Source organism: Mastigoproctus giganteus, chromosome 4 (assembly GCF_048544385.1).
Source record: "Mastigoproctus giganteus isolate SK-2022 chromosome 4, ASM4854438v1, whole genome shotgun sequence".
Classification (NCBI taxonomy): domain Eukaryota; kingdom Metazoa; phylum Arthropoda; class Arachnida; order Uropygi; family Thelyphonidae; genus Mastigoproctus; species Mastigoproctus giganteus.
In genome coordinates, this window is record NC_143578.1 from 26,661,382 (window position 1) to 26,687,448 (window position 26,067).

Here is a 26,067-nt window from a genome sequence, read left to right on the forward strand (position 1 = left end):
CCACCCTCTGTCTTCTCCCACTCAACCATCCTTTTATCCATTGTAGCAACTTACCGTTAATACGATTCTGCTCCAATTTGTACAGTAGTCTTCCATCCGCAACAGTGTCAAAAGATTTCTTGAAATCCAAGTATATGATATCAAAATTATTTTTGGTATTCAGTTCCTTTGTGACCACATCATAGTACTCAATCAAATTGGCCAGACAAGACCTCCCTTTAACAAACCCATGCTGTGTCTGCATTATTGCTGCAGTCTTGTCTAGATGATCCTGCAATGCATCTTTAACTAGTGAATCCATTATTTTACCCGGAACAGAAGTTAAACTAACTCGTCTGTAATTACTCGTGGCATCCTTCGATCCCCCTTTGTGAATTGGGGATACATTTGCACATCTGCAGTCTGTGGGGGACCTCCCCTGAATCCAAGGATGCTCTCATAATTATGGCTAAGTTTTCTTACTTCCTTTGCTGCCTCCTTTAATATAACTGCATAAATCCCATCCACCCCAGGTGCCTTTCTTATGTTTAACTTCAACAATTTCTACTCCACTTTGTTCTCAGTTATTACAAAATCATTAAGCACCCTGCTACAATCTGATAAACTTCTGGCATTTTCCTTCATTAATAACTCCTCATATGTGAATGTAGATGCAAAATACTCATTCAGTTTGTTTGCTATCTGAGCAGGATCATCAACAGTCGAACCATCGATATCAACTGGACCAATCAGATCCATCCCCTTCGTTTTAGAGTTTATATAAGTAAAGAAATCCTTGCTATTTTTCTTAGCATCCTTTGCCAAAGATTTCTCGTAATCTGCCTTCGCCTGCCTAACCTTCTTTTTGACTTGATTAAAGACTAGCTTATATCTGCCATAGGCTTCTGTGTTGCCTGATAACTTTGTTAGTTTGTGTTAGATATGCATCTTTATTCTCTGCCACGAGTCTCATTAGTTCATTTGACAACCTTTTAGGCCTAAACCTTGAAGAATATTTCTTAGTTGGTATGAAACTTTTGGTAGCTTCCACGATTAATTCCTTGAATGCTTCCTACTTAGAATTTGATGTTGGTAACATCATGAGTTGATTCCACTGTACAGAATTTAAAAACTTTCTGAGACCACTGTGTTCACCTTTACGGAAGCAAAAACCCTTTTCTTTACCCCTGATGGTAATTATATCTTTAAGTAAATCCCACATCAGTACACTGTGATCACTGCTACCTAGTGGTTCCTTATCTGCAAATTCTTAATACACAAATGATCACTGCTGATAACCAGATCAAGAGTATTATCCTCTCTGGTTGCCTCTCGAACATGCTGCTGCAGAAAACAGTCATCCAATAAATCCACAAAAGTCTTACTAGTGTGCGAGTGACCAACCCACAAGTTCCAGTCAATATCTGGGAAGTTAAAATCCCCCATTATAAGATATTCTGATTTACTAGCCCACTCTATTTCTCTGTAAAATTGTTCATTGTACTCATTCGAGTCATTAGGCCTATAACCCACTCCTACTCGTATTTTTGCTTTCTCAGTGCTTATGTCACACCAAACTGACTCAGCAGTGCACTGTTCATCTATATCAACTGGATGCACTTCTTTTGATTTTATGTTTTTCTTAATTAACAGCATAACACCGCCTCCCTTCCTATCCTGTCTATCCTTTCTGTACACATTGTACTCCCCAAATTCCAATTCTGCATTCCTAATATCTGTGTGACACCACGTCTCTGATATCCCAACAATATCCGCCTTTGATATCTTGACCAACACTTCAAATTCATAAAATTTATTTACTGTACTTCTAGCATTGGTATACATGCACCTATTCTTATTCTTAGTTACCCTAATACATCCCATATATCCACCTGTTTCACGATGACTGCCATCAGTCTTTGAAACTCCCAGCATCCCTTGCTCCAGGCCGCTGCTTATTCTAATAGAAGTAGTGCAAGAATCACCTTCGCCTCTGCCTGCAGCTACTTTTAACCTTTTAGTGTGTGAATCCCCCAAGCTAGCAGTTTTCCGACCCACCTAACATTGCCTAGTCGCTAATATCTCTTTAAATTGCATAGCACCACCTGAATAGGTGAATCTATTATATATTTAAAAATCCCAGGCGTGTCAGAACAGCTATTTTTAAGCTTACTGACTTCTCATTAGCTGGTGAGTGGTTTGTGTTAGTGAATATATACTGAACTGTGGATAATGTATTTTGTCTAAGCAAACAGTCAAGAATTTCACTTCTGTTTTAAAAACATAACTGTTGTGTTTACCTTTAACCCCTAGAATTGAGCTCCATTTGATCGATGCAGTACAGTTTTGTAGGATTCGCAAGGTTGAAATCACTCAAAATTCATACACTAATTTGCTGATATCTTTTCTAAATTGTACAGCATCACTTGAATAGATACATTCACTGAAAATTTAAAAATCTGACATCAGTAAGCTTCTGAATAGTTGTTCCAGCAATTTCTTTGAGTTTTAAATGTATAGTGGATTTACCTATTCAGGGGATACTATACAATTTGAAAAGGTATTAGCAACTTAGGCAGAACCTGGGATAATATTATTTGTCTGGAGGTTGAACATTAACACAAGCTTTTAGTGCCTACTCAGCAGTTTCTTCAGTGAAAACAGATAGTCTCTTCATGATCATCCATGATCAAAATCAAATGTAGATAAAGCATACGAATTTTGATTTGAACTGTGGTTTCATTTCATGTGACTGCTAAGTATAGTTAATAATAACAAATAGTTGTACTAGTTAGTTGGAAAAAAAAACCTTGTTGACCACTCAGTTACATCAAGCCTTTATATTGTATGTGACTGTGGCTGCTGTAGTGTGGTTATGACAAGTGGGACTTCTCAGTACAATATGTGGGAGAGGCAGTAGGTTTTATTGACACCACTGAATTATGGAATCCTTTAGCTCTTAATTTGCGTTAATTGGAACACCCATGTATTTGAGAATTTATATAAGCTTAGACCCGAAAACTGTAAAATTTAGTTTAATTTATGTTTAATTATTAATTAATTAAAATAATTAATTGTGATTTATATTTAAAATTCATTAAAAAATTAATTATTGATAATTACTGTAATTATTTGTAATCTCCCCCGTATCTCTCTCTCTCTCTCTCACATGTTCTCACAATATGGCCATAAATACTAGTAAGAGGCCGCTACAAGTTTTCCCTGGTAAGAATTTTTGGCCCAGTCCACCTCTTGGTGCTCATTTTAATTTTCTTTATAATTTTTGAAAAAAAATTTTTTTTTTTTAATTCAACTTGAACATTGCCAATATTTCATTTTATTTTAATGGATTGCAGTACTTACTATTTTTAAGTTTTAAAAAAATTAAAATTTTTAAAACATGCAATGTGTTCAAACTGTGCATATGCATATTTTCTGAGGTGCCCTATTGCCATCCTGGGTTAAATAGCAGCAGAAAATTGCTAAAATATTTTAAATAGTGCATTGTTTGCCATCTTTTAAAATTCACATGGTAACCTACAGGCATAATTGATTTATAGAATGCGAGATTAAATATGAATTTACAGAATAAAAATACTTTAAATAAGCTAATTATTGTAACTTTTAAAATAATTTAAACAGTAATCATTCTGTTTATGAATTTTTTTAATAGAAAAACTGTGGTGGTAAGAAGGAACCAGTTCCAGAGCTTCTGAAATTTGAAAATGGTTCATTCTTTCATTTGGTGTTCAATGGAGTTGCCCAAAGACTAGGAATTAATTTAACACAAAGTAAAGTCAAGTATATACATTCTTTGAATATATTATTATATGAATATTATTTGAATATATATATATATACAGTTATTTATGTAAGTTCTTTATAGGGGGCTGATCATCAAGTACAAAGACTGAATCAGTGAAAATAAGGTGTGTTTACAGGAAAGGGAAATTAATTCTCTTTCAAAGTAGGCTCATTCAGCATATTACATGCTTATTTTATCATTCCTTCCAGAACTGAAAGCACCTCCAAAACTCAGTTTTTGGAATCACCAAAAACTGAGTTTTGGAGGTGCCCTGTCACATTTGTGTTTAATTTTTTACACATCTTCAAATCTTTTGCTTTTTTTAGTGTTTCACTTTTTAAAATCTTTTTAAACATAGGGATGCCTCTAATGATATAAGACATTTTTATTGGTTTATATTATACATTCAAATCAGTTAGAATTTACATAGATTTGCTTTTGCTTTTGCTCTGCTGTCAGCAGTTGTGAAACAAACTTGTGTGGTTTGTGTTTATTCCCAAATTTTCTCTTCATTATATGCCAGTTCTTATCTGGCAGACAATGATTTGTCTGCCAGATAAAAACTGACACTGCACACTTATACTAATAATCAGTGCTTTTTTTGTAAAAAAAAAAAAAAAAAAAATAGGTGCCGGTACTTATTCTTTACTATCAGGAAAAACTGAAAATTAAAAGGATATGAAAAGAACTCTAAAAATTTTTTTTCCTGATATTGTTACTTTAGTAGTAATGTTTTTGGAATAAGAACAACAAATTTAGTATATTAACACAGTTTATTAAGCATAAATTTATTATTCAAGATTATAAAAAAATAAGTAAATAAATCAGTCAACTACTGAGTGCCGGGCACTCAAGATGAAAGGTCCATAGTCACGAATGGTCGTTAGTGTAGTATCTCAAATAGAGAGCTTTACAGTAAGTGAAAAAAGTTTCTAGTACCCCAGCTTGGCCTAAAACTGAAGAACTAACAAAAGCATTGTCTGTTTCAGTCTCTCCATTGTGAATGACAAGGGTGGGAGAAGCGACCCCAACTTCTTCCTGGAGAAGTAATTCAAGTCTCGGGGAAAAGCAACTGGCAGGTGAGAGCCATGCAAGACTCTGTGCAGGTGCCTGCCCACCACTGGTGCCTCAACACTGGCTCTCTGAGTACCTCCTTGCCGGGAAAACTCCAGCTTTGAAAATTGTTGAAAAATACTTCTCATCACAAAATTTATAAATGACCTTTATAGAAATATTAACTAACTATTTAGCAACCTTTTTTGTCACCAAAAGGAGAGTTACCTAGTACAAAGAATTGAAGTGCAATAAAAAATTGTTTTTTTAATTTTAACACAAAAAGTAAATTATACATTTCAATCAGAATAGTTTTCCCTTGATAAGCATTGAATAATGCATAGCTAATGTGATTTTTAAATTTTTAGCTCCATTAGCGATGGAAATAGAGGGGGGGGACATGAAAATTACTCATATTTTCCTGTCTGGCACCGCCATTTTTAGGTTTAAAATTATATTTTAAACCTACTAGTTGAGCTCTTTCCAATGGTGTATAATAAGCTATAGGTTGTCTGACATTTTATGTCCCCCCACATTTTACCCCCATTTCTCAGACAAATTTTTGTCAACAACGATCAGTATGGTGTTATGTTGGCCCACATGATGTACAAACCCATGCAAAATTTCAAGTAGGTTGAGTGGTTCCAGAGATAGAATCCCTTCGTTAGACTACGGACCCTAAAAATAATAAGTAAAAATAAAGTAACAAGTAGAATATTCCAAATTTTTATTAAGTTTTCACCCGACACCCTATGCCAACTTCTTTTCTTCCTCTTTGTGTGTCTCTTGCTGAATAATGTTTCTGAAGCAGCCACAAATCAACATATTTTGCTGGATCGAAGCGGGTCAGTGGTGGGCCTACAATTTTAAGAAACAGTAGCGAAGAAACTGTTTTTGTCATCAACGAAGCTCTGGTTGGGCTGGTGATCAGATTCATTTGTGAAAATCCTCATGCACTTTCACTCGATGAAATTGGTATCGTACTCAGAGCATCCATCAAATGCTTCAGTTCTTCCGAAACCATCTTTTCAATTAGGTATTCCAGAAATCCATGAATTGCATCTCTTTCATTTAACTGTAATTTTCTAACTTTATTTTCACCAAATGCCAACAATTCATGTTTAGAAGGTTTAATACCTTCGTTGTCCTTGTTTTCCTTTGGTATTGTCACTAGTTCTTAAATTTGATATTTTTCTTTTCTTTTCTTTTTTTTTTTTTTTTTTTAACTGAAACTGTCAGTGTCATTCGGATATTCAGGTACTGTGACCTGTAAACAGAGATAGGAAAAATGTGGATAACGCACTTCGGCCAGAAATGTGAACAGTGCATACCAAGTTAATTCTTTCCTAATCCGTTCACTATATGAATATTTTCTTCGCTCAACGGAAAGAATTTTAAATGTAACTTTCAAGGGGAATTCAAAATAATTCGCTATAAAAGGACTTCGTTAAACAGAGATCCGACTGAGTAATTTAGAATCGTAAAAATGGTTATACAGTTTTATATAGAAAATTTCTTAACAATAGGCAGTGAAAAATGCAAATTTAGTTAAATAATTTTAAACTTATTTGAATAGTAGGTAAACATGTGAAAAAATTTTACGGAATATTACAAATTTCAGAGTGCACTGCATCCAAATGTCACTGTTAATAAAGGTGCCGGTATGCCGTACCGGTGCGTACCATCCCAAAAAAAGCACCGCTAATAATTAACTAGTGGTTTTATAAACTAATTAGCTGATTTATATAAAAATTATATAGGGTTTTCCTGTTCTATATAACAAGAGATGCTCCGCACTTTTGTTGTTGGGGAATCCAATATATAAAGTGGAAAGATTCCTGCCTTACACGAGATGCACGGGATTATTCTGATAAAAAAATATTCGAGATGGAGTTGGGTGTGTCAATTGCTGTAGTGGTTGTACATATTGTATATAGGGTATAGATTCATATCCACACGGGCCATTAGTTCCTTAGACAGACATTCCTCAGTGAACTTTTATTTATATATTTATGTGTATGATTTTCCCTAACTGAATTCCAGGTAACCATTAATAAGAATTATCTGGGTTTTTTTTTTTTTTTTGTCAGTTGGCCATAAGCTTTAATTTCACTCACTTGCACCTTAATTGTAACAAGGGTATTCATTGTGGAGTCTATTTAACCGTGCTGTTTTAATTATAAAAAATTCATATGTAGCTTCTTTTACTGAATTAAAAATGGTGGCTTCTTAATTATTATTTGCTAAACTGAATTAAAAAAATATCAAATGAAAGTAAATGGACACCAATAATAATGAAGTTTTTATTGTATTTTTTGTGTGAATTTTCGAGGTCATTGAGCACCCAGATTGAAACTCCAACGCTCACATAGTGTCTGCAGATGCAATATGAAAATCTGTATTTTTGTCACATTCAGCTGGTAACATTGGAAATGGGAGGTGTCTAGAAGAAAAGTAGATGCTTTTGCACACTTGGTGTCTATTAAATTCCAAACAAGAATTTAATGTGTTGTAATTCATAGTATATCAAAATGAAAGCATAAAATACAATATAAGCAGGTAGAGAATATTGTTGGGGAAAGGTGCATGGGAGGATTTTATCTGATTTTCAGATTTAAAAAAATAAAAAAATATATAAATCTGCAATTAATAATTCTGATCTGCAGTCAGTAAATGTTTACTACTCATGAACTAATAAATTAATAAACTGCAGTTTAAAATAAAAATGCTTCTAAAAAATAAATGATCAGACATTGTTAATAAATATTTATTGGGAAGGTAGTGTGTACGTTGGGAGCACTTAGGGAGATCCTATTTCAATACAGAAGTATTATATTGTAATATTAAAACATTATTTATCTGAAAAATATTGTAAATCTTGCATCTCCCTCCCTCCCCCTCTCTCTCTCTCACTCTCTCTCTCACACACACACACACACACACACACATTGTTTCCATTTCCAGCTATTGCTTGATAGGACCACGTAGAAAGTTTTTATTTTTGTTTACAGAGAGCATGTGCACATAATTTTCAGGCTAGATATCACTCTGTGCTGAAAATTATATACAGTAGAATGATTCTTCACTACTAAATAAGATCTGATTAGTTCATTATTGACTATTGTTTTTTTGTTGTTTTTTAAATGCACAAAGATAACATGTTGGATATCATTACAAGAATCACTATTTCAGAACTTTATATGTACAGTAATACCCCGACTTACGCGAACTCGGAGTTACGCGGTTCTTGATTTTTTCGTTTGGCAACGCTGCTGCCCACTATCTTCAAGGTCGTTTTTCATGTTATTGATATACGGTGCGACGGCGGAGAATGAGAGCGAAAGATGAACAAAATTCAACTTTGCTGCTTTTATGTTTTTTATATCAGTGAAGGGGAAACACATTTCACCATAATAACGTAAAAACCAACACAATTCCAGCTATCGGTATAATCGCAAATGCAATTAGATCGAGTTTACTACCAGTTTATAACAGATTTCACTAGCAGAAACGCAACTGGATTTTTATTGTTTTATGGTAGTAACCCCTAGAAATGTGAGGTGTTAATAGCGTATCTCTGCCTTTATGGTGTTGTTTATTCAGTTGCTACATGCGCGCAGCTTTGTTTATGCGTATCAAGCGTGCCTCCTCGTTTTGTAATTGTGCTTTATTCCCTAAAAATGAGTAAAATACTTAATTAAAAGGTGTGAAAAGGAAGCGTCCTGGTGAAGACATGCAGATTCAGAGAGAAAAAGAAAAGCAATTATCGATAAACAGAGGCGGATGGGTCAAAAATTCTTACCCGGGAAAATTTATAGTGGCCTCATACTATGGTTTATGGCCAAAATCACACTGGCCCACCGGGGTTTCCCCGGTAAGGCTTATGGCCAGTCCGCCTCTGTCGATAGAGAAAAAATATGAAATTGTGAAACGCTTTGAGCGAAATGAAAGACCATGTGATATTGCACGTGCTACAGGCCTAAATGAAGCAACGGCGAAAAGCACATGACAATTGCAAACTTGACAGGTTGAAAATTGAAAAGGGCTCAATTGTAAAGGGCTTAAAAATTTTAGAAAACATAGACTCCAACGAAGAACACGTTATAGCTACAAAGCAAGGAATAAAAAAATTATTAGCTTGCTACGAAGAAATTCTGCGTGAAAAAAAGAACGCGCTGTGTCGTCAGACGAATTTGTTAGATTTTATGAAGCCATCGACATCGAAATAACTTTTTAACGTAAGTCATTTGTCTTTTTAATACATATTTTGTATTAATATGTATAAAGAACTGCAATTTTATTAATATTTTTCTTCTAAACTAGTGTTTTTGTTAGTCCTTGGTCCCAATTAAGCAAAATTTATATGTATTTATATGCAAAGTTGTACCCCGACTTACGCGAATTCAACTTATGCGATTTTCGTCGGACCCACCTATCGCGTAACTTCGGGGTATTACTGTGTATATATATATATATATATATATACAGGAATACCTCGCATAGCGTGGTTAATTCATGCCAAAAAAAAAATATGCAAAACCATGCTGATCGAGGTATTATTAGTATGTATTTTAATGTAATGCGTTTCGACAATTTGATTATATGGATCGAGTTGCAAAAATATATAGGTGTTTGTTTACCCTAAATCGATGCACACGAAGTTCTTGCAAAAAAAGAAATTAAAATGATAAAAATGAAAAATACTAGTAAGTACAGTACAAATTATTGTACTGTACTTACTAGTGTACTTACTAATAATTTGTACTGTACTAGTAAGTACAGTACAAATTATTGTACTGTACTTACTAGTACTAAACATGAAGTTCTTGCAAAAAAAGAAATTAAAATGATAAAAATGAAAAATACTAGTAAGTACAGTACAAATTATTTTTATTGCAGTATGTACACACCAAAAGAATATAAGTGAAGTATGTACTGCAAAGTAAGCTGATCAGTTATTTTGAAAAATAACTGATCAGCTTAGTTTGCACAGTTTTTTTCTTCTTTTTACCTGCATACATCTCTTTATAACATCGAATGTCATTTTGCAATACCTGCCTTACTTTCGTTCGATACCTCGTTCAATGTTTGGATCTAGAAGAACTCTCAGCGCCTTTACATTTCTTCTTTCCACTCATATTTGCGTATAAAGGTGTAATGTTTTTAAAAAAATAATCTTTAATAAAAATATACAGCGAAAAATATTTGTACAGCTTACACACAGTGAACCTCACTGCTCAGAATCTAGACTGTTACTAATGTATGAATGCCAGCAGGGAGTTGCGACAACAGTCAGCGTGGCCTTGAATCCATAACGCATTGGCCTACATGCTGGCATTATAATACATACATACATATCAAATGTATTGGTGCGTAACACATTAATTTTTTTCAATTCGTAAACTGCGCTATAGCGAAACCCGTGCTGTTCGAAACCGCGCTATGCAAGGTATTCCAGTATATACATAATACAGTTGGACCTCTCTTTAACGAACTTCCATATAGCATATTTTTCTATGTAGCAAACATTTTTGAATTCCCTTTGGTGATTACATTGAAAATAGTTTCCGTATAATGAAGAAAATTTCCATATAATGAACTGATTTCAAGAGACCTAGGTGCACATTGTTCACACCTCTGGCCGTTAGGCAATAAAGCTGATGCAGTAGAAAGCATGAATTAAGAGCTAAAAGGATTAAGAATTAATCCCTTTAGCTTTTAAGAGCTAAAACATTTACAATTTAGTGTTGCCCGTAAAACCCTGCAGGAGGAAACTGGCTAACCACAGCACAGGACAGAAAAAGATTAGCATTAGTAGAAGCATACGATGCAAGAAAGCAAGCTTATGCAGCATGAGCCAAAAAAAAATCTCCCATTTCACCCCTCCATTTGTTCCAAATTCCTGTCCAGTCAGCTTTAAATTTATTTAGGCTATCAACTTTCACAACAAAAGATGGAAGTCTGTTCCACCAATCAACCAACTGCTGGCTAAAGGAAAATTTCCGTACATCTATGCTACAACTGTCTTTCCTCAGTTTGAACCTATACCCCCTCAGGTTCTTAATCTGAGCAAGAGGAGGAATCCCATGAGCATTCAGCTTGCTCAACCCATTCAAGGCCTTATACACCTCAATCAGATTACCTCGCAAGTGCCTACTCTCCAACTGCAATTTGCAGAACTTAAGCCTTTCTTGGTAAGAGCACCCCTTTGTTCCCCTCACCAATCTTGTTGCCCTTCTTTGTACTTGTTCTAGCAACTCTACATCCTTCCTAAAATGAGACCTCCAGACCTGTACACAGTACTCTAGGTGTGGCCTGACCATTGCCTTGTACAACGGGATAATCATCTCCCTGTCAGCAAAATTCCTATATATCATTGATAAGACTCCATGACCTGCCCTGACAGCCCATCTGCACTGCTCAGCGAACTTCATATTTGACTGCACAATTACCCCAGGTCATTTTCACTTTCCACTTCCCTAAGTGTAGTACCACACAGTTGGTACGTTACGTTGGTATGTAAGATGGAAGGGTTTGGAAGAGGCCTTTGCCCAGCAGTGGCGAGTGGGTCAGCAATGGCTAAAATGAAGAAGTAAATACTACTGAGAAGTCACACTGATCAACTGCTGTGTGTCCCCAAGCATTGGCAAAGATTAAGGCATATTCCCGATGCAGACATTGGCTCTGGTCAACCTGCTTTCTGCTGTAAGCATCCTATTAGAGAATTAGAAGAGAGTGATTTTCCTTTATCCCGGAAATTCTTCTGTTGTTTCGAAGAAATGAGTTATCCACACTTTTATTAAATTTCACCTGTCTCTGTTCACATGGTAGGTAAAAGTAATCCCTAAATCAGATTTTTTTAGATGCTGTGCAAGTAACCCTAGAGTGTCTAAGAGGAAATCCTTGAGTGTAGTGTGAAAAAATGGAAGTGCTTAATAGTGTAGATCGGGGCATTGGAAAAAAAGAAATCGCTTTAAAATTTGATATCCCTGCCAGTAGTGTGTCAATTGAAAAACCATGTTTTGATTCTCAAACTCTTTGAGGAAAGGAACCCAGTCGGAAGTGTGCAAAATTATGCCTGTGTGAAGGTATATATGAAGCAGTTTTTAAGTGGATGAAGTTGATTCCAGATCAAAACGTGCCAATATAAGGCAATTAATGAAAGAAAAGGCTATGGAGTACGCATCTTTTCTGGGTCATAAAACATTCCAAGCTAATTCTGGTTGGCTGGATAAATTTAGAGTGCAATGGCTTACTCGAAAAAGTTATTACTGATGAAAGTGAAGTTGCAATCAAAGAAGACTAAACCCATTGGAAAGAAAGAGTTTTGAAAAAATTATGGAGAACTACGAGCCCAAAAACATATTTAACGTTGATGAAACAGGTTTATTTTTTAAATGTTTAGGTGGTAAAAATAATAGGAAGAGAATTACAGTCTTGGTTGGTGCAAATATGGCTGGTAATGAAAACTGAAGCTTTTGGTAATAGGCAAAAGTAAACAACCCCAACATTTCAAAGGAGTAAAATCATTAGAGTTGGACTATAACTAGAACTATAAAAGCTTGGATGACAAGTGAAAATTTTGAAGAGTGGATGTTAAATTTCAATAGATGACAAAGGAAAACAGAAAATTCGCATTGATTGTCGACAGCTGCCCCACTAACTTTCATTCAGTAATTTCGAGACTTACAAGTGTGAAGCTTGTTTTCTTCCCCCTGAATACCTCGCCTAACCTGCAGTAGCCAATGGATTAAGGCATTATCAAGAATTTGAAAATGCACTACCGAAGGTGCATACTGAAAAATATTATACTGAGAATAGAAACCGACCCACCTAAAGAATCTATAGCAAAAGCATTTTAGCAAATGCTAATTAACAGCAGTGAGAGGGATGAACTACTACAAAACATTGAGCAATCTTGGAAAGAGTTCCAAACAAGGTTTGATCAGTAGAGAAATTGTTCTTGACGAATTTTTAGTTGATAATGATATCATAGTAGTTGAATATTCAAGTGACTCCAACATTTTGGAGCTTATTAAAAGAACTAGTGACGATATCAACGATAAGGTGGATGAAAATGAGAGCAACAAAGGGAATTGAGACCAATAGCAATATTAAACCTTCCAAACAAGAAATGTTGGCAATATTTGAAACTTTGTGTCGAGGCCTTCAGTGGGAAGAAAATATATCTGAGTGTTTAAACTAATGCAAACATTTTTATGAACAACGTACAGTAAAATCCAGTGTACAACAAAAAATAAACAAATTTTGACATAATTCTTAAAAGTGTACTAATATATTGTGTGCATCATGTAAGTAATCATTTCTTAATATGTATGTATTAAGAAATTAATTCTTTTAAAATGTTAGAAAATTTATTGTTGTTATTTGGTTTTTTAGCATTAGCAACTAAGGCTATATTTCTCTGGGAATATGTGGTGGTCATTCCCTGACCTTTCCGCATCCTCCGTATTTGGTGGGCACGGGCTCGAACCCCAGTCTAATCAAGAAGCGTGTGCTACGCATTGCTGCTCCTGCCCGCCTGGCTATGGAGGCGCCAGAAAATTTATTCATTCCCATTTATTTCAGAGATATTTCCCATCTTTTACTAGATTTCTGAATTTACAGTATTTTTCATTGCTGAAAAGGTCATATTTCTTTATAACATTTCTGTTTAATGATTTTTTCAAAGGGAATGATCGATTTCAATATATAGAGGTCCGACTGTATATACCAACGTTATTTTGGTTGTTATTAAGAACATTGCAAAAAAAATTGTGTTTTAACTAAAACTTTTGATAAATTACTTTTTAACTATCAACTGTGTTTTGCATTATTGTCTGCTAGGTGATGTAAATCTCATGTACAGAACCTGTCGATTTGAATATGCATTGTTTGAAGAAAGTCCATGGTGTGCAGTGTTCAGCACTGATGAGCTTAAGGTCCTTGAATTTGCAGATGATTTAGATGACTATTATAAAGATGCCTATGCAAATCCTAGGAATTATGAACAAGCATGTCCTGTTGTTAATTTTATAGTAGATAGTATGAGGTAAGTTATATGTTGATTCTCTCTCAAACTGCAGTCAGTAACACACACCACTATATTGTTGACTGCAGTTGTGTGTTACTTGATCTGCATTGCATTTGATTTGGATTAACTGTTACTAATAATTATACTCACTTCACCATGATGGTGAAGTGCTTACGCATTAAACAGAATATTTAAATTTATGGAGCTCCTCAGCTTTATAATGTTTTCTGTATTTGATTTCTGTATTCCTACTTAGAGGTTAGAAGATATTGTGGGTTTTTAAAAAGAGAAGTAATTATGCTTTTTGAAATGCAATTAAATGACACCCACCAAAGAACCTTTCAACTTAAAAGTAGTTATTGATACTTATTTTCTGCCCTGTGACAATGGATTAATATAGCAGCCTCTTTAAAAATTGAAAAAATTATTTGTGTAAAGAAATCCTCCTCCTTTTTATTGTAGTTTTAATCAAATAAAGTCCAAATGTAGTTTGATCAGGTAAAGTCACGATAATGAAAATGAAATGCTAATATGATTTTCTGCTAGATTTTTGAATTTATGCTTTTTATCCACTGTTGTTTTGCTGCCCATAAAACCCTTGCATTATATACATATAAGCTTATTTTAATAAAAAGTGGATCATTCGGTTTTATGAAACAGTGTGGCATGTAGTTTACTCATTGCTTTGACTAAATGCAATTTCGTAAATCTAGGCTACAATTACCTTTTCTTAATTTCTGTGTGTCCTTCATGTTTTTTTATTTTCCAATAATGTAGGGCATTTGACATAATAGTTTGTCAAACATTTGACAAACTTTTGTATTGCATTCTTCATAATTAGAAATATGCCCAGATTTGCTTTATTATGTATATGCTTTTAGCATTTTTGCTATGGTATGGAATGCAAGGGAGCAAAACTTATGTGATGTTTTAAGGTTAAAATGCTGTCTCTGAATTTTATGTTTATTATTTGTTTTTTCAAGTTATAATTGAAAAATCAGATGATGAACTACAGATAGCAGTTAATGAACTGAATAAAATAGGCAAAAAATATGAGATGAAGATCTCCACCTCAAAAACAAAATCAATAGGATTATGTGGAAAAAACATAATGTCAGTGAGGCAGGCCTTGATCTCCTTTTAGCTGTTGAGCCTACATCATCCCCATATATTTGTAGGTCTCTCGCTCTGTCGTGGCTTCAATCTCTTCTCTGATCTTTGGCTGTGTTCGGGCAAAATGATTTCTCTGATGCAATCCACAGCTCTTGCATTTGCTAGGCCAAATTGCATCCTGATGTCAGTGTTCAACTCTTTGGTGATCCAGAGCAGCTGCTGAGTTGATTTTTCAGTTACCACAGTGATCTCATTTATGTCCATCGGGTGAGAGAGAGAGAGTGCAGGTTCTTCCTCCCTTTTAGGGTGTATCTGTACTTGCTGTTGTTGAGTATGCAGATAGTGGGTTGTGCTAGACAGAACCACAGTGGGCTCAGGGCATCTTCCTGGAAAATTCTTCTTCTGATGGCGATCAGTCTGGTCATGATTTTCTTGGTGGTCCTCCATTTCACCATGGTTGCTTCTAGGAAGAGTGTCAGTGTCAAGTTGACTTTGTAGACTTTCAGTCTCTATCAACCAGCTGGGAGCATAGAGTCAAAAGTCTTGCAGTAGTCTACATAGGCTGTGTGTAGGTTGCAGTGCTTCCTGTAGGCTTGCTCCATAACTGCCGTGTCAGTGGTCAGTTGCTCCTTCTATCCTTTGTGCATCTACTTACATCCCTTCTGCTACTGTGCCATGATGTGCTGGCTCTCTGAGTGGCCTGATATCGTCTTGGCTATGCAGCTGGCCAGGATGTTGTACATTGTTGGGAAACAGGTATTAGGTCTCTATTTCACTGGTTTTGTGGTGTCCTTTGTGATTCCTCAAGGAATCACTTATCTGATTCCTTGAGTCAGAGACTCTGGTATTGTGTCAGGGCACCTTATTAGCTGGGTGAATTGCTCTGCTGTGTGTGCAGCTGAACTTGTACCAGCAGTTGTGGATGTTATCTATTCCTGGAGTTCACCAGTTGTGGGACTTCCTCCCAAATCTCCCATTCTGTCATTTGTATATCCTTTATTCAGTGCTAGATCTATCTGGTGGCACTGCCATTATGGCTAACTTTGCTGCTCCACAGGTTGCCCCAGTACTCCTTGAGTGCCGTCTGGCTGGGGGCCTATTGCCTTCCTTCTCCTCTTGTCTGATATTCCTGTAGAAGACTCTCTGGTTTTCATCAAATATCCTGTTGTCTGTTTTCTTTTGGGTACTCTCCCTGTAACAACCAAGTCACTTGCTGAGTGTCAGGAGTTCTGTTTGAGGGTATCAAGGTATTCTTTGATCCTCTGATTATAAGTCTCTGTTTGCTGTGGACATTGTCTTTCTTGAGGGTGACCTTCACTTTTCTGATCAACTTCTTACTTCTGTTACTTACCCCCTTTGTATTGGGTCACTTGGCCTATCTTCTGCTACAGCCTTCTTTCCCAGGCTGGTCTCTGGTTTCTCTTCCTTTCATCCTGGTTGCTGCTACTTTCTTTTCAAAGCGACTTCAATGGTTAATCTTTTCTGTAGTGACTTACATGCCCCCTCATATCCTGTGGTTCCTTGTATCCTGCAATTGTGCAGGATACAAGAAACCATAGGATATAATGGAAATTATTACTATAGATAGAATTTACATTATTTTAGAAATATTGTAATTATCTAAATAAACATAATTTATACAACCTTACTATTTTTTTTTTTAATTTTATAGGAGAGCTGCTACACAACCATATTTCTCTGCTGTATTACACTTTTCTCATGCAGGAGCCATTAAAAAATTATTTTCACGCTTTCAGCTTTTCAAAGACAGTGAGCCACTCTTGTCCGACGACATGTGCAAGCAGAGTGGACGTAAGTGGAGGTCCAGTAAAATATGTCCTTTTAATGCAAACCTAGCCATTGTGTTGCTTGATTGCTCAGGAAATTATAAAATAATTGCATTTGCTAATGAGAAACAAGTTGTGCTGGGAGGTTGTGAAAGTGAGCTTTGTGCAGCTAATACGTTTTTTGAAGTGTACAGCCCAATAGCTAAAGATTGTGATTTAAAAAAAGTGTGTTGTGCTAAAAATAATTGATTTTTATATGGAAAAATTTTTAAACAAAAAGTGAGAACGCCTTCAACTAAATTGTAAAGATGTTTGATTTCAGGATACTCTTTTCTTTACAAAACTTATTTTTAATATAACACTGGATAATGTCTCTTTGTGTTAACATAGACCAGAGTTTCTCAAACTCTATATAGATAGAGACCAGTTCTTCTCGGTACCTTTTTTTTTTTTGTGGCCCAAAAATATAAATGGATATAAAAAAATAATAAAAAATAAAATTTTAATTTTTTACTCTTTATTTAATCTTATAACAACAAGCCATTTATTGTGTTCCCTTTACAGCTGTTAAGTACCTAAGTAGAGAATTAATGTGAATGATTAATTATTTAGCAAGATAATCATTCACATTACATTGCAACTTTATTTTGGGAGCAAGACAGTTTTATCTTTCAATCTGATTTGATATTCAGTTTATTTCTATACTTGTGTTTGAAGAAAACCAAAGATGAGAAACTAGTTTCGTATGTTTATGTTATGACCTGCTGTGTTCATAAATTTTGCATAATATTGGATTATGTGATTATTTTCTGAGGATTGACATATATGGATTTTTTTATTTTATTTTAATCTGTATTGCAGTTTTTGTCACTGAGGTATAGTGTGATATGAAGAAAAATATTGTTCTTTCCCCCCAAGTACAATAAAATCCCATTACATCAAACTTATCAAGGAGTGCATTAGTTGTTTTATTGAACCAAAATTTCATTCTGGCAAATGTTGCTGAAATTAGTTCAAAAGAACTGTTATTTGTTCAAGTAAATTCTGCTGCACTTTTCTAATATATAGCAGCAGCAATTTCTAATTTATATTACTTAAATATCAACTTTAAAATCGTAATAAATAGATAAAATAACAAAACGCATACTACAAAAGTAAAATTATTTGTTCAAAGATCATTGTTTTGAAAGCATATTATAAGTAATACCGTAACTCTAAAATTTTAATAAAGCACACTTTTAGAAATATATGACAGTAAATGTAACTTATCGCAACTTTGCATATACTATAGATTCTTGGTTTTCTGGGATAGATGGTAAAAAAAAAAAAAAAATCCCGGATAATTGATTTCCTGGTTAATTCAAAAATACAGTGTCTCCGACATATGTAAGAGATACGTTTACTTCTTACGTAAATCGAGTTTTATGTAACTCGGAAATGACTAATAAAATATTGGTACTATATCCCTGATATGCCAAAATTACAAAAACCACATATCCTCAGAAGAATGAAGAAAACTAGTTATATATTTTTAATTAGTTCAATTAAAAACTCTATCTGGAGACAGCAGTGAAGTAGCCAGAGTGGCAGATAAGAAAAGAAAACATAAAAGGAAGAAAAAAAAAACATGTTATTATACTGCAAAAACTAGGTTATTATATAGTTGACTTCATTGGTGCCGATCGCTTCACCACTCCTGGTATTCTCTCTTTTTCCTTTATGATTGTGTTCACCATTGCCACTGACAAATCTGAATTCCGTGCAAAACTTGTTAATGTTGGCTATTTTCACACATCCTTATTATTTTAATTTTCTGATCCAACTCGATCACTTTCCTTTTCTTGATAGCTTTACTAGTATTGCTGTCACTTATTCTCTTAGTCGGCACCATGATAACAAGCAAAATTAAATTTTCTGAAAAGAACTTCAGAGGGTTAAGGCAAAAACTCTATTATCACCCCATGTGAGCTCACATTTTACTAAAGTACATTTCTGAAGGTGCCATAAAACAATAAAAGCAATTTGCACTTTCTGGGTTAGTGGGCTTTTCTGTTAGTGAAATTCTTTATAAACGGGTAGTAAACTCGATCTTATTGCATTTGCGATAATACCAATAGCTGGAATTCTGTGGGTTTTTACGTTGTGGTGAAATATGTCCCCCCTTCACTGAAATCTTCAGTCATATAAAAAAATATAACGTATATAAGTCTGAAGCTACATAAGTTGGGGAGTTACTGTATCGAAAAATGTTCAGCAACCTAAGTAAAAAGTATGCCGATAGATAAAAAACGAAAAAACTTACCACGCACTACTCGCGTATCCAATACGATGCTTCCCTTTATTTTTTACATTGTCGCGTATGGTTTGGTCACCAACATTATAATGGTTCTTTAGAGATGTAACGGATGCATCATTTTCAAACTTTTGAATAATTTCAAGTTTTTATTTAATTGAAAGCACAACTCGCGTTTGCCCATCATTTTTGTGATTTCTAAACAAAAAAAAAAAAAGGAAAAAAAGTTACTAAAAATTCCAACATAAATAACAAAACAAAATTTGTCCTTTTGCAGTGCAACAGATGCCTTGCACTGCATGCATCGATTGTTGTGTTCTGTCTTTTTATACCTATTCTAGTTATTACTTGAATTTCATGATTCCTGGTTTTTTTATTTTTTTATTTTTTAATTTTTTTTATTTGGAGTCTTGAAGTGTCCCGGTTAATCTGATTCCGGTAAATCGAGAGCCTGCTGTATTAATGCATAAAAAGCTTTCGTTTTTAATATATAAACATTATTCTCCAATTAATATTAAAATTCGTTTTTGCAATTGAAAATCTATTCAAGTTGCACTAAGTTAAATTAGATTACTTTTTTTTTTTTTTTTTTTCTTTCTTTCCAACAAGCAAGTGAACTGTTTTCTTTGATTTGAGTACCTGCCCCCACTTGGAAGAATATTCACCATCTCGCAGACCACATCATCCACTTTTTTTTTTTTTTTGAGGGGAGGGGGAAGGTGCGAATGTGCCATACCAAATTGGATTTAAGATAATCATTCAGAAATATGCAAAATTGAATAGGTATGAAACAAATTCATTTAAAACTTTCATTACTCCCCCCCCTTCAATCAAAATCTCCCACATACATATTTACAACCGTCATAATTTTCTCATAGGTAAACCAGTATATTTTAGGTATAGGAAGACTGAAACTAATTGGCTGTACTGATTAAATTTCAAAAAGGAAAAACACATACCCATGTTTAAATGCAAGATTTGGTTACTTCTCACTTTCATTTGTCCAAAATTAGTCACTGAAAATTATTCTGGACTCAAAATCGCTACATTTCTGTAAAGGTATAAATGAAAAAAATAAAAAATAAAAATTTAGGAACAATATATCGTACAGGTTATAAAAAAAACTTATGAATGAAGCAGCTAATGTGACATTAGAAACTTAGTACTCTGTAGAGAACATTATTTTTGCAAAAAAAGTACAATTTATTTTGATTTCTTTATTTACATAAATCAAATAATATGGTATCTACCTCATTCATTTTCTTTAGTACATGTTAGTTTATGTTGCTCTAAATAAGTTGTGCATAAAGCATCAATACCCAAGACACTGTTAAAAATAAAATAAGTCTAACTGCAAAAAGGAGTGTGGATGCTAAGCTCACTTGCATAAACAGCTATTAAAACAGGCAGCTCAGTGTTCATTTGATTATAATAACCAAACTTGGCTATCATTCTGGATTTTTCTTTTTGCATTTTTTCAGTGCATTATACACCCACTTTGCAAATCTGTCATTCTCAATTCACACCTTTTTGGAATACTTCAGAGATTTTCATCTTATCAGCAGGAGTCGTTAATGTCTCTTTTAAAATTTGTATTATTTTTTTTATAATTATAATTTTTAATAATATTAAAAGTATAGTTTACATGTTACTGTTATAAGATCAAGTTAATTCTTATAAACTTGATCTCAATGGTAAAAGATTTGTCTTTCAGATATTTTTAAAAATTAAGTTTGTTTATTATTTGTAGTGCCAGATATTGACTATTTTAAATATTTATATTCCAGTACTTTTGTATAAATCATTATGCTTAAAAGGAAAAATGAAACCACAGCCTTCATACTAAATGGAATGAATAAAATTTAAGAGTTCCACAAGATGACACATTCTAGTTTATATTTATTTTCTGTTCACTATAGATTGTTTAATTTTTTCTTGTTTAACTAAAGGTTTACATCAAAGTAGGTGCATTTTGAAATATGCATTTACTTTTATGCATTTACTCAGTAATGAACTAGATGGAAGGATTTTGATCTGATGGTACTCAAAAAGTAATGACAGAAAGCAAAATGTAATTTTGTATCACATTTCTTCAATTAAAAGAGTTTGTTATATTATATGTAATAATATTTGTTATCATACAGTAGAATTTCATAAATCCAGCATTCACGGGACAGCACATTCCGGATTTTTTATATGCAGTTTAAATATTCATGAGTAATTTGTATTATGTATGTATTCTATATTTGGCAAGCTTGAGTGAGCTGTAGCATAAGGCCACCGTAGCCGAGTAGTCAGATGTGAGGGTGCATAAGTACGCATGCCTTTAGTGACTGGGGGTTCAAGCCCGATACTGCTAAATACAGTGCTGTTTATTGTACAGTAAGCCCCCAACATACATTCCAGGACTTCTTGCATAAGTCGAATTTTATATAACTCGGGAATGACTAATAAAATATTGCTACAATATCCCTGATATGCCAAAATTACAAAAACCACATATCCTTAGAAGAATGAAGAAAAATAGTTATATATTTTTCAATTAATTAGTTATACATTTTTTATATATTAGTTATATATATAGAAAAATAATTACATATTTTTAATTAGTTCAATTAAAATCTTCATCTGGGGACAGCTGTAAGATTAAGTGAAAACATAAAAGGAAGAAAAAACACATCATTGTACTGTAAAAACTGATATGTATTTTGTAAGCCTTGGTTATTATAGTTCACTTCATTGGTGCCAATCTCTTCACAGATTCTTGTATTCTGTCTTTGTCCTTATTATTGTGTTCACTGTTGATACTGAAAAATATAAATTCCATGCAGTACTTGTTAATGTTTCACCATTTTCATACATCCTTATTATTTTAATTTTCTGATCCAACCCAATCGCTTTCCTTTTCTTGGTAGATTTACTAGTACCGATGCCACTTATTCTCTTAGTCGGCACCATGATAACGGTCAAAATTAAATTTTCTGTAAAGAACTTCAGAGGGTTAAGTCAAAAACACACACACTATTATCACTTTACGCAATCTTACATTTTACTGAAACACATTTCCATAAAACAATAAAGGCAATTTTCAGTTTCTGGTTTATTGGGCTTTTCTGTTAGTGCAATTCATTACAAACGGGTAGTAAACTCAATCTCATTGCATTTGCGATGATACCGATAGCTGGAATTCTGTGGGTTTTACGTTATTATGGTGAAATGTGTGTCCCCTTCACTGAAATCTTCAATCATATATAAAAAAAAAACAAATTTTAAGAAACATCTCTTCATTCCTATTTGTAAGCTTGTTACTCCGTATCACACTTGTGCATGCTGTGATCATCATTATTGATTGCTTATTTTATTTATTTATTTTTTTTCATTTTAAAATCCTAAAAAAAAAAAAAAATAAAACAGAGTGAAAAAATTTACGTAAGTCCGAAGTTACTTAACTTGGGCGTACGTAAGTCGGGGACTTGCTGTATTCTGTCTACCTTGTGAACTCCTCTGACCATGTGGTCGTCCTGGAGTATAAACAGAAAATTTATTTTTTTATAATAAATTATTTAATTGGAGAAAATTTTAATTCTAACAAAGTGAATTTGGGAGTTTTCAATTGCATAATAAATAAGTATGCTTTTTACTAATAAATAATCTAAAAATATTGTTGGCAAAAAATCACAATTGAATATTTTTATTGGTTATTCAGTAGCTCTGATCCCGAAAATCTTCAGAGCAATAGTTTCCAGCTATGAGCTATAATGGTGTGATAAGATTTTGGTTTTGGCAGTGAAATAGTCCTAATTGCATAAAAAAAAAAAAATAATAATAATGCATACTACTGCTTTACTAAATATTGCCATGAACAGTAGTGAATGCCTTGCAGATTGAATGATTTTAATTTTATTGTTGCAAATATACAGTAGTAGTAGTGGCATTTGATGCAAAAAAGCAAGTGTATGAGCTTATGCAGCATCAGCCAAAAAAAAAAAAAAAAACACACCATTCCCTCCAAATGCCTGTCCAGTGCCTCCTTAAATTTATTCAACCTATCAACTTCCACGACAGATGGAAGTTTGTTAAAGCAATTAACCACCTGCTGTCTAAAGGCAAATTTCTGCACATCTAATCTACATCTGTCTTTTCTTAATTTCAATTTATGCCCCCTTAGGTTCGTAATTTGAACAAGCGGAAGGATCCCATCAGAATTCAGCGTGCTCAACCTTATACACCTCAATCGGATCACAGCGCAGGTGCAACTGCACGGTGATCCGATTCCAGATACTGCAATTTGCAGAACTTAAACCTCTTTGGTAAGAGGATCCCTTTGTTCCCCTCAACAATTTTGCTGCCCTTCTCTGTACACGCTTCCTAAAATTAGGCCTCCAGACCTGTACGCAGTACTCAAGGTGTGGCCTGACCATTGCCTTATACAGAGGGATAATCACCTTTTCCCTGCTAGCAAAATTCCTATATATCATTGACAAAACCCCATGACCTGCCCTGGCAGCCTGTCTGCATTGCTCAGAGAACTTCATATCTGACTGCACAATTACTCCCAGGTCTTTTTTCATTTTCTACCACCTTAAGTGTAGTACCACACAGTTGGTACGTTTCTCTCGGGTTACTTCTACCCATATGCAGTACTTTGCATTTGTCAAGGTTAAACTTCAGTTGCCACTTCTTAGCCCATCTGCCCAAATTATCTAGATCCTGTTGCAGTAGCACACTGCCATTCCTGTCATTAACAACCCTGCCAACCTTTGTATCATCTGCAAACTTCGACATTAAGCCTGATATACCTTCATCAATATCATTGATAAATATACAAAACAACAGTGGACCTAACATCGAACCCTGTGGGACTCCACTAATAACATTAGTCCAAGAAGAGCAGCACCCATTGTTTACCACCCTCTGTCTTCTCCCACTTAACCATCCTTTTATCCATTGTAGCAACTTACCCTTAATACCATTCTGCTCTAATTTGTACAATATTCTTCCATGCGCAACAGTGTCAAAAGCTTTCCTGAAATCCAAATATAGGATATCAAATTTATTTTTTGCATTCAGTTCCTTTGTAACCACATCATAATATCCTATAAAATTTGTCAGACAAGACTTTCCCTTAACAAACTCATGCTGTGTCTGAATTATTGCTGCAGTCTTGTCTAGATGATCCTGCAATGCATCTTTAACCAGTGACTCCATTATTTTACCCGGAACAGAAGTTAAACTGGTCTATAATTACTCGTGTCACCCTTCGATCCCCCTTTGTTAATTGGGGATACATTTGCACATCTCCAGTCCGTGGGAACCTCCCGAGTCCAAGGACGCTCTCATAATTATGGCTAAGGGTTTGCTTAGTTGCTTTGCCGCCTCCTTTAATATAACTGGATAGATCCCATCCACCACAGGTGCTTTTCTTATGTTTAACTTCAACAATTTCTCCTCCACTTTGCTTTCAGTTATTACAAAATCTTAAGTATCCTGCTACAATTTGATAACCTTCTGCCATTTTTAAACCTTAATAATTCCTCATGTGTGAATGTAGATGCAAAATACTCATTCAGTTTGTTTGCTATCTGAGCAGGATCATCAACAGTCGAACCATCGATGTCAAGTGGACCAATCAGATTCATCCCCTTCCTTTTACAGTTTATATAAGTAAAGAAATCCTTTCTGTTTTTCTTAGCATCTTTTGCCAAGGATTTCTCGTAATCTGCCTTCGCCTGCCTAACCTCCTTTGTGACCTGATTACAGACTAGCTTATATCTGCCATAGGCTTCTGAGTCGCTTGATAATTTATATGCATCCCATGCATTTTTCTTCCCTGTCACGTCTCATTAGTTCATTAGATAACCATTTAGGCCTAAACCTTGAACAATATTTCTTAATAGGTATGAAACTTTTAGTAGCATCCACGATTAATTCCTTGAATGCTTCCCACTTACTGTTGGTAACATCGTCAGTTGATCCCACTGTACAGAATTTAAAAACTTTCTGAGACCACTGTACTTACCTTTACGGAAGCAAAAACCCTTTCCTTCACCCCTGATGGTAATTAAATCTTTAAGTAAATCCCACATCAGTACACTGTGATCGCCACCTAGTGGTTCCTTTATCTGCAAATTCTTAATACACGAATGATCACTGCTGATAACCAGATCAAGAGTATTACTTGCTCTTGTTGCCTCTCAAACATGTTGCTGCAGAAAACAATCATCCAATAAATCCACAAAAGTCTGACTAGTGTGTGAGTGACCAACCCACAAGTTCCAGTCAATATCTCGGAAGTTAAAATCCCCCATTATAAGACATTCCGATTTACTAGCCCACTATTTCTTTGTACAATTGTTCATTGTACTCATTCGAGTCATTAGGCCTATAACACACTCCTACTCTTATTTTTGCTTTCGCAGTGCTTATGTCACACCAAACTGACTCAGCAGTGCACCGTTCATCTATATCAACTGGATGCACTTCTTTTGATTTTATTTTTCTTAATTAACAGCATAACACCTCCTCCCTTTCTGTACACATTGTACTCCCCAAATTCCAGTTCAGCATTCCTTATATCTGTGTGACACCACGTCTCTGCTATCCCAACAATATCCGCCTTTGATGTCTTGACCAACACTTCAAATTCATCAAATTTATTTACTATACTTCTAGCATTGGTATACATGCAAGCATACATGCTCCTACTCCTATTCTTAGTTACCCTAACACATCCCATATACCCACCTGTTTCACAATGACTGCCACCCGTCCCTGAAACCCCCAACATCCCTCGCTCCAGGTCGCTTCTTATTCTAATAGAAGTTGTGCAAGAATCACCTTCACCTCTGCCTACGGCTACTGTTAAACTATTAGTCCCCCCAAGCTAGCAGTTTTCCGACGTACCTAACACTGCCTCGATAGCATCAGCAAATATTCTTGCACCCTTTCTATTTAAGTGTATCCCATCCCTGTAGAAGTAGTCTCTCCTGTTAACAAGTACAGT

The 26,067-nt window shown here is 34.6% G+C and overlaps 2 protein-coding genes across 4 annotated transcripts in view; both read left to right on the forward strand.

Moving 5' to 3' along the window:
* Positions 1–17,212, forward strand: part of LOC150086488 (multiple inositol polyphosphate phosphatase 1-like) — a 76,722-nt gene extending 59,510 nt beyond the window's left edge. Inside the window, exons 8-9 of the mRNA XM_090371430.1 lie at positions 13,685–13,889; positions 16,657–17,212. Of these exons, the coding sequence (XP_090227556.1) occupies positions 13,685–13,889; positions 16,657–17,020 (569 nt within the window). The 3' untranslated portion in view covers positions 17,021–17,212. The remainder of the gene's footprint in view (positions 1–13,684; positions 13,890–16,656) is intronic.
* Positions 1–26,067, forward strand: part of Atg18a (Autophagy-related 18a) — a 541,369-nt gene that overhangs the window by 303,468 nt on the left and 211,834 nt on the right. The gene's annotated exons all lie outside the window — the stretch shown is intronic.